At 44.3% G+C, this 10,031-nt stretch overlaps 1 protein-coding gene across 1 annotated transcript in view; it reads left to right on the forward strand.

Annotated features, from left to right (window-relative positions):
• metrnla (meteorin like, glial cell differentiation regulator a) overlaps positions 1-5,444 on the forward strand; it is a 26,007-nt gene extending 20,563 nt beyond the window's left edge. The window contains exons 3-4 of the mRNA XM_029729116.1: positions 3,812-3,871; positions 4,459-5,444. Of these exons, the coding sequence (XP_029584976.1) occupies positions 3,812-3,871; positions 4,459-4,784 (386 nt within the window). The 3' untranslated portion in view covers positions 4,785-5,444. The remainder of the gene's footprint in view (positions 1-3,811; positions 3,872-4,458) is intronic.
• Positions 5,445-10,031: the final 4,587 nt, after the last annotated feature.

Here is a 10,031-nt window from a genome sequence, read left to right on the forward strand (position 1 = left end):
CGAGACGAGACGAGACCAGGAGTTCAGAGAGGGAGAGGGAGACCAGAGAGAGAGGAGAGCACCTAGCTTCAACAACTGGAGCTGCCTTGCAAATGGCAACCTATCCCCTAAGGGCCTGGTGAAAGTAGTGCAGTATAAAGGGAATAGGGTGCCATTTGGGACGGATCCCAGGGTCAGGGTTTGGAGCCTGTGGTGCACCATATCCTAGAGGTTCTCTGATGCTATGGTGGCAGCCTCAATCCTCTCATTAAAGGCCCTGCTCCCTACTCGTTGCTCTGGGGACGAGGGGGGTGAGGTCGGGACTCTGATGTCACCCTCCTCTCCAGCTGTTCCTAAGCCCCTGAGCCTGTGGCTGGGTAACCTCTGACCCCTCCTCACCCCCCCCTCAACGCCTCTTCAACTCACCCTCCCCTCACCCCCTCCTCAGTGACCTCAATCTGGACTTCAGACAAACCTGTCTAAAAAATAATCTCGCTGTCTGGAAACATGCCTCAGGGTCATGGTCTCGTCTGTAAGTGGTTTGTGAACAGGTCAGAGGTGGCAGAGCAGCGCAGGGCTGTAGAGATGGGGCTCTCGTCTCAGTAACACCAAGGTCTACTTTATATAGGGCTTGTAAGTACTTTAAAGACTGCTAATCATTAGTTTTTATCCAGTATGTAAAGTGTTGTATAAAGTGTTACCATTTTTATATCCGAATGTAACAGATATATCTGTTCATGTGAATCCTTGAATTAGTGTTCTTGATATTATTTCACTGGACTGTTTGAATAGAGAGTTGTTCTCAGCCCTGTGAGAGAGAGGAAGTGTTTAGTCCACCTGGGCTAAAAGACAGAATACACAGCCAGCCAGTCAGCCAGCCAGTCAGTCAGTATTGAGGATAACCGGACCACTACCCCACCCTCTAAACGCTCCATCTCTCTTTCCCTTCTGTTTACATGAGGTCACAACCAGGTCTATAACCATGTTTACAACCATGTTTACATGAGGTCAAAACCAGGCCTGTAACCATGTTTACATGAGGTCAAAACCAGGTCTATAACCATGTTTACATGAGGTCAAAACCATGTCTATAACCATGTTTACATGAGGTCAAAACCAGGCCTGTAACTATGTTTACATGAGGTCACAACCAGGCCTATAACCATGTTTACATGAGAACACAACCAGGCCTGTAACCATGTTTACATGAGGTCACAACCAGGCCTGTAACCATGTTTACATGAGGTCAAAACCAGGTCTATAACCATGTTTACATGAGGTCACAACCAGGCCTGTAACCATGTTTACATGAGGTCACAACCAGGCCTGTAACCATGTTTACATGAGGTCACAACCAGGCCTGTAACTATGTTTACATGAGGTCACAACCAGGCCTGTAACCATGTTTACATGAGGTCACAACCAGGCCTGTAACCATGTTTACATGAGGTCACAACCAGGCCTGTAACCATGTTTACATGAGGTCACAACCAGGCCTGTAACCATGTTTACATGAGGTCACAACCAGGCCTGTAACCATGTTTACATGAGGTCACAACCAGGCCTGTAACCATGTTTACATGAGGTCAAAACCAGGTCTATAACCATGTTTACATGAGGTCAAAACCAGGCCTGTAACCATGTTTACATGAGGTCAAAACCAGGTCTGTAACCATGTTTACATGAGGTCACAACCAGGCCTATAACCATGTTTACATGAGGTCACAACCAGGTCTATAACCATGTTTACATGAGGTCACAACCAGGTCTATAACCATGTTTACATGAGGTCAAAACCAGGCCTGTAACTATGTTTACATGAGGTCAAAACCAGGCCTGTAACCATGTTTACATGAGGTCACAACCAGGCCTGTAACCATGTTTACATGAGGTCACAACCAGGCCTGTAACCATGTTTACATGAGGTCACAACCAGGCCTGTAACCATGTTTACATGAGATCACAACCACGCCTGTAACCATGTTTACATGAGATCACAACCACGCCTGTAACCATGTTTACATGAGATCACAACCACGCCTGTAACCATGTTTACATGAGATCACAACCACGCCTGTAACCATGTTTACATGAGGTCAAAACCAGGCCTGTAACCATGTTTACATGAGGTCTAAACCAGGCCTGTAACCATGTTTACATGAGGTCAAAACCAGACCTGTAACCATGTTTACACGAGGTCAAAACCAGGTCTGTAACCATGTTTGCATGAGGTCAAAACCAGGTCTGTAACCATGTTTGCATGAGGTCAAAACCAGGTCTGTAACCATGTTTACATGAGGTCAAAACCAGGTCTATAACCATGTTTACATGAGGTCAAAATCAGGTCTATAACCATGTTTACATGAGGTCAAAACCAGGTCTATAACCATGTTTACATGAGGTCACAACCAGGTCTATAACCATGTTTACATGAGGTCACAACCAGGCCTATAACCATGTTTACATGAGGTCACAACCAGGCCTATAACCATGTTTACATGAGGTCACAACCAGGCCTGTAACCATGTTTACATGAGGTCACAACCAGGCCTGTAACCATGTTTACATGAGGTCACAACCAGGCCTGTAACCATGTTTACATGAGGTCAAAACCAGGTCTGTAACTATGTTTACATGAGGTCAAAATCAGGTCTGTAACCATGTTTACATGAGGTCAAAACCAGGTCTGTAACCATGTTTACATGAGGTCAAAACCTGGTCTGTAACCATGTTTACATGAGGTCAAAACCAGGTCTATAACCATGTTTACATGAGGTCAAAACCAGGCCTGTAACCATGTTTACATGAGGTCAAAACCAGGCCTGTAACCATGTTTACATGAGGTCAAAACCAGGCCTACAACTATGTGAACATGAGGTCAACATCGTAAACGTCTGTTCCCAGTGGACCTTGTAGAAAGACACCATGTGCAGCCAGCCAGCCAGCCAGCCAGCCAGCCAGACCAGGTCAGCTTAGCCTTGTCTTTCCTCATCCTGGGCATCTGGTTGTCATTGGTTTTGGAGTGTCAGGCAGGGTGTGTTGGGGGGGGGGGTTTCTGTAGCCTGTGAGGTGCCTCCTGGGGCAGCCACCTCTCCCTCACACCTGTCCTCCCCTCACCTCCCCCATCCTCCCCCTCACTTCCCCATCCTACCTCCCCATCCTCCCTCCCCCTCACACCTGTCCTCCCCTCACCTCCCCCATCCTCCCCCTCACACCCCGTCCTCCCCCTCACCTCCCCCACCCTCCCCCTCACACCCCGTCCTCCCCCTGCCTCCCCCTACCCCACACATCCCCCCCAGCACCAGGCCTGTTTAATGAGTAGCCCCTGTCCTGTACGACCGACAGACAGACAGACAGACAGACAGACAGACAGACAGACAGACAGACAGACAGACAGACAGACAGACAGACAGACAGACAGGTCCTCTCTGTTTGGTGTAAAGTCATAGTCCATGACAGGAGACTCCCGTCCTACTGCCTCCCTGTTGGCCTGCCTGTTCTGCCTGGGCTGCTGGGTAAATAAGCAACCATCTGGGAGAGCTGAAATGAATTACAGCACGTGCCTCCCTACGGGCCACAGCCCACTTCCTGTGCGTGTGCGGCACGTGTCTTCAATGACCTGCTGTGTGACTGTTTTTTGAAGTAGTTGGAAGTTAAGTGCTAGAGTTGATGGCTACTTTTTGATAGGGTTGTATGACATTAAATAATGAAGGCCTCACTTTGATCCCTGGTAGAACTGTCTGTCTTTTGTCCTGCAGCTCATCTCTTCTTTCTCTCTCTCTCTCTGTCTTTTGTCCCAGGACTCATCCTTCTCTCTCTTCTCTCTCCACAGCTCCCTGTCAGCCCTGCAGTGATGCTGAGGTGCTGTTAGCAGTCTGCACCAGCGACTTTGGTAAGAACAATTTACAAACCCTTTATGCATCCTTTTATGTATACTTATTAAAGGTACAGTAGGTTAAAATGACAGTTTTCTGGTTGCTAACTGATCTACTGCTTATTACACTTGCTTTCAATGAGAATGACAGATCTTTAACTCATATTTCTATGTGCATTTGGTTGGGTCGCACACAAAGTTACAAACTTTAACCTTTACATGTGAAATGTTACTCTTGTGGTTATGGCAGAGTTTGTATTGTACTGTATAATTTGTTATACTGTATCAGTATACTGTACTGTAGTATTTGTTATAATGTATCAGTATACTGTAGTATTTGTTATACTTTAAGTATACTGGGCTGTAGTATTTGTTATAATGTATCAGTATACTGTAGTATTTGTTATACTTTATACTTTAAGTATACTGTGCTGTAGTATTTGTTATACTGTATCAGTATACTGTACTGTAGTATTTGTTATACTGTATCAGTATACTGTAGTATTTGTTATACTTTATAAGTATACTGGGCTGTAGTATTTGTTATACTGTATCAGTGTACTGTAGTATTCTAACATATATTATCACTCTCCTCCTCTCTGCAGTGGGGAGGGGCACCATCCAGGGGGTGGAGCAGGAGGCGGAGCAGTTGTCGGTCACCGTGGCGATAAGCCGCCTGTACAGACAGAAGACTCAGGTGTTTGTGTCAGGGGGAGTGAGAGTGAGGAGGTGGACAGGCAGGGTGAGGATGCCCAGGCAGTGTGGGGTGAGGCCCGGCCCGGGGAAGGGGGACGGAGACTTCCTGTTCACGGGGAGCGTAAGGTTCGGGGAGGCCTGGATGGGGTGTGCCCCGAGATACAAGGACTTCCTCAGACTGTACCAGGAGGCAGAGCAGAGTGGGACTAACCCCTGTCATGTGGACACAGACTGAGTGTCAGGGAGCTACCTGGCCACACCCACAACAACAGGCCTCTTCCGGAATGGACAGCAGACCCAGGTCTGAGCCTAACGTGGACACTAACTGAGAGGGGGGCAGACAGACAGATGGACAGACAGACTGGCCAACACACAGATACCTTCTGATCCTACTGTCTTCCTGCTCTGGTGCTCCTGAATGTTGCCAAGCAGCATTGCGACTGTTGGACTAATTTCTCAAAGCCAACTTTGTTGTTGTGGAATGTTCATAGCCTGTTACAGAATGTTCTAAGACCGTTCTGGAATGTTCTAAAACTGTTCCATTGACGTTCCATTGGAATGTTCTCAGACTTCCATTCTCTGAGACGTACATCAACTGTCAGACGATGTGAGGTTTGTAATGTAGCAGACCCTCTCTGGAGCTGATGTGTAGAAGATGTGAACGATCAACATTTCTGAAACAGAGGATCCAACTGCTTTGTGAAAAGCTTCATGTACAGTTTTGAAGATGTTTCTTATGAAAGAAATGTATACATTAAAAGCCTGCTTTTTATTTGTGATTTATTTTGTTTTTATGAAAATGTAGAAGTGCAATTTACAGTCTTTATTATGTCTTCAAGCTGTTGAATTATAAACCCCCTTTTTTGTGTGTGATTAAAAGTTTTATTCCTTGGAACATCGCGTTGTGTGTTTTAGTGTGTGTGTGCGCAGGTTTTTTGTGGGTGTGTGTGTCTCAGTGTGTGTATGTGAAGTGAATATATATATATTTACACAAACCAAATCACCAAGGACAAAACCAACCTAGAACGCCCACAGACAGACTTCAGTGTTCATGGCCATTTCCTATTGAAGACTTTCATTGTTCCTGTTAGGAATGTTTAGTCTCCTCACCTTGCAGGGCGGTGCAGTTACATGTCTACTCACAATTAAGGTCAGTGTGTTTACATGAGTAGAGGTTAAATCAGTGAACATTAGTAGACACTGATCACATTAGGGGCTGGATTCAATCTGTTTCGCTGAAGTTCAGCATTACAGTGTGATTCAAATTGAAATGCAATGTTCCCGAGTTAACGGAGACTGCATTCACGGTAAACGCTGCTTATGTCGGCTCAGTAGGAAATTAACTTTAACCACTAGACGTCTAAGCCTTTGGGGGGGTAGGATCATTTACCTATTTGATTTTCAATTGTAAGACCACTGTAGGTATCAAAAATATAGAATTTTTTATTGACAAAATATTTAATTTGGCCTTTACTACTATAGCCCATAGAAACATATTGAATAACACAAATGTCAAATCAGACAGTCAAAAAATAAATCATAAGGAATATGAATTAAGTGTCTGTGCTGTATCTAGGAAAGCTCAGGAAATATTTGTAAAAAAAAAATTGCCACAGTTAAAGCTGCAATATGTAACTTTCTGGGTGACTTGAACAAATTCACATAGAAATGTAGTTATAGATTTGTCATTGAAAGCAAGTCTAAGAAGCTGTAGATATGTTCTATGTGTGCTATTGCAGTGCTTCCAGTTCTTAAGTTTAGTTTTTTGCGTCTTTTACTTTTGGTTTTGTACACCAGCTGAAAATACAATTTTTTTGGTTATGGAAAATATATTTCACAGCAGTTTGGATGGTACAAGAGCATCCTATCGGGCTGTATCACCGCCTGGTATGGCAACTGCTCTGCCCACAACCGTAAGGCTCTCCAGAGGATAGTGAGGTCTGCACAACGCATCACCGGGGACAAACTACCTGCCCTCCAGGACACCTACACCACCCGATGTCACAGAAAGGCCAAAATGATCATCAAGGACAACAACCACCGAGCCACTGCCTGTTCACCCCGCTATCATCCAGAAGGCGAGGTCAGTACAGGTGCATCAAAGCTGGGACCGAGAGACTGAAAAACAGCATCTATCTCAAGGCCATCAGACTGTTAAACAGCCATCACTAACATTGAGTTGCTGCTGCCAACATACAGACTCAACTCTAGAGCCACTTTAATAATGGGAAAATGTGGATGTAATAACTGTATCACTAGTCACTTTAAACAATGCCACTTTATATAATGTTTACATACCCTACATTACTCATCTCATATGTATATACTGTACTCTATACCATCTACTGCATCTTGCCTATGCCGTTCGGCCATCGCTCATCCATATATTTATATGTACATATTCTTATTCATTCCTTTACACTTGTGTGTGTAAGGTAGTTGTGAAATTGTTAGATTACTTGTTAGATATTACTGCACTGTCGGAACTAGAAGCACAAGCATTTCACTACACTCGCATTAACTTCTGCTAACTATGTGTATGTGACCAATAAAATTTGATTTGATTTGATATATAATGATTTTCTACAATATACTTGCATGTTTTGTCACAAACTGAAATTAGGAAAACTAAGATTTTTGCAACCAGGAATTGGTGGAGTGATTTCTGTCTACATAATGCGCCTTAAACCCCTTTTTACTGTTGGCACAAAACTACTTTGATACCATTTTTCTTAACCAGTACTGGGTTACCTTCAGAGGTAAATTGTTAAAAGTAGCCCTTGTACGCAGAGTTGTATGGTTTGTTAAACTTCAAAATCAAAGGTTTTTGTTTGGCATACATTTAAAGTGAAAAATCTGAGTCTCTGTTACCGTAGAATTGCCCTTCAGATAATGTCACTTACTGGTTATTAGGCTCCTGTTGTGCTCTAAAGGAACGACTGAGGCCCCTAAAGCAGCGACACGATATCAGGGAGATGCATTAAATGTCAAGGTGATAGAACTGTCCTGTGTTGTTGTTATCTGTCCAGGTGGTAGAACTGTCCTGTGTTGTTGTTATCTGTCCAGGTGGTAGAACTGTCCTGTGTTGTTGTTATCTGTCCAGGTGATAGAACTGTCCTGTGTTGTTGTTATCTGTCCAGGTGGTAGAACTGTCCTGTGTTGTTGTTATCTGTCCAGGTGGTAGAACTGTCCTGTGTTGTTGTTATCTGTCCAGGTGATAGAACTGTCCTGTGTTGTTGTTATCTGTCCAGGTGGTAGAACTGTCCTGTGTTGTTGTTATCTGTCCAGGTGATAGAACTGTCCTGTGTTGTTGTTATCTGTCCTGGTGATAGAACTGTCCTGTGTTGTTGTTATCTGTCCAGGTGGTAGAACTGTCCTGTGTTGTTGTTATCTGTCCAGGTGGTAGAACTGTCCTGTGTTGTTATCTGTCCTGGTGGTAGAACTGTCCTGTGTTGTTGTTATCTGTCCAGGGGGTAGAACTGTCCTGTGTTGTTGTTATCTGTCCAGGTGGTAGAACTGTCCTGTGTTGTTGTTATCTGTCCAGGTGATAGAACTGTCCTGTGTTGTTGTTATCTGTCCAGGTGGTAGAACTGTCCTGTGTTGTTGTTATCTGTCCAGGTGATAGAACTGTCCTGTGTTGTTGTTATCTGTCCAGGTGATAGAACTGTCCTGTGTTGTTGTTATCTGTCCAGGTGGTAGAACTGTCCTGTGTTGTTATCTGTCCAGGTGATAGAACTGTCCTGTGTTGTTGTTATCTGTCCAGGTGGTAGAACTGTACTGTGTTGTTGTTATCTGTCCAGGTGATAGAACTGTCCTGTGTTGTTGTTATCTGTCCAGGTGATAGAACTGTCCTGTGTTGTTGTTATCTGTCCAGGTGATAGAACTGTCCTGTGTTGTTGTTATCTGTCCAGGTGATAGAACTGTCCTGTGTTGTTATCTGTCCAGGTGATAGAACTGTCCTGTGTTGTTGTTATCTGTCCAGGTGATAGAACTGTCCTGTGTTGTTGTTATCTGTCCAGGTGGCAGAACTGTCCTGTGTTGTTATCTGTCCAGGTGATAGAACTGTCCTGTGTTGTTGTTATCTGTCCAGGTGATAGAACTGTCCTGTGTTGTTGTTATCTGTCCAGGTGATAGAACTGTCCTGTGTTGTTGTTATCTGTCCAGGTGATAGAACGGTCCTGTGTTGTTGTTATCTGTCCAGGTGATAGAACTGTCCTGTGTTGTTGTTATCTGTCCAGGTGATAGAACTGTCCTGTGTTGTTGTTATCTGTCCAGGTGGTAGAACTGTCCTGTGTTGTTGTTATCTGTCCAGGTGGTAGAACTGTCCTGTGTTGTTGTTATCTGTCCAGGTGATAGAACTGTCCTGTGTTGTTGTTATCTGTCCTGGTGATAGAACTGTCCTGTGTTGTTGTTATCTGTCCAGGTGGTAGAACTGTCCTGTGTTGTTGTTATCTGTCCAGGTGGTAGAACTGTCCTGTGTTGTTATCTGTCCTGGTGGTAGAACTGTCCTGTGTTGTTGTTATCTGTCCAGGGGGTAGAACTGTCCTGTGTTGTTGTTATCTGTCCAGGTGGTAGAACTGTCCTGTGTTGTTGTTATCTGTCCAGGTGATAGAACTGTCCTGTGTTGTTGTTATCTGTCCAGGTGGTAGAACTGTCCTGTGTTGTTGTTATCTGTCCAGGTGATAGAACTGTCCTGTGTTGTTGTTATCTGTCCAGGTGATAGAACTGTCCTGTGTTGTTGTTATCTGTCCAGGTGGTAGAACTGTCCTGTGTTGTTATCTGTCCAGGTGATAGAACTGTCCTGTGTTGTTGTTATCTGTCCAGGTGGTAGAACTGTACTGTGTTGTTGTTATCTGTCCAGGTGATAGAACTGTCCTGTGTTGTTGTTATCTGTCCAGGTGATAGAACTGTCCTGTGTTGTTGTTATCTGTCCAGGTGATAGAACTGTCCTGTGTTGTTGTTATCTGTCCAGGTGATAGAACTGTCCTGTGTTGTTATCTGTCCAGGTGATAGAACTGTCCTGTGTTGTTGTTATCTGTCCAGGTGATAGAACTGTCCTGTGTTGTTGTTATCTGTCCAGGTGGCAGAACTGTCCTGTGTTGTTATCTGTCCAGGTGATAGAACTGTCCTGTGTTGTTGTTATCTGTCCAGGTGATAGAACTGTCCTGTGTTGTTGTTATCTGTCCAGGTGATAGAACTGTCCTGTGTTGTTGTTATCTGTCCAGGTGATAGAACGGTCCTGTGTTGTTGTTATCTGTCCAGGTGATAGAACTGTCCTGTGTTGTTGTTATCTGTCCAGGTGATAGAACTGTCCTGTGTTGTTGTTATCTGTCCAGGTGATAGAACTGTATTGTGTTGTTATCTGTCCAGGTGATAGAACTGTCCTGTGTTGTTGTTATCTGTCCAGGTGATAGAACTGTCCTGTGTTGTTGTTATCTGTCCAGGTGGTAGAACTGTCCTGTGTTGTTGTTACCATATGCAG

This window comes from Salmo trutta, chromosome 32 (assembly GCF_901001165.1).
Source record: "Salmo trutta chromosome 32, fSalTru1.1, whole genome shotgun sequence".
NCBI lineage: Eukaryota > Metazoa > Chordata > Actinopteri > Salmoniformes > Salmonidae > Salmo > Salmo trutta.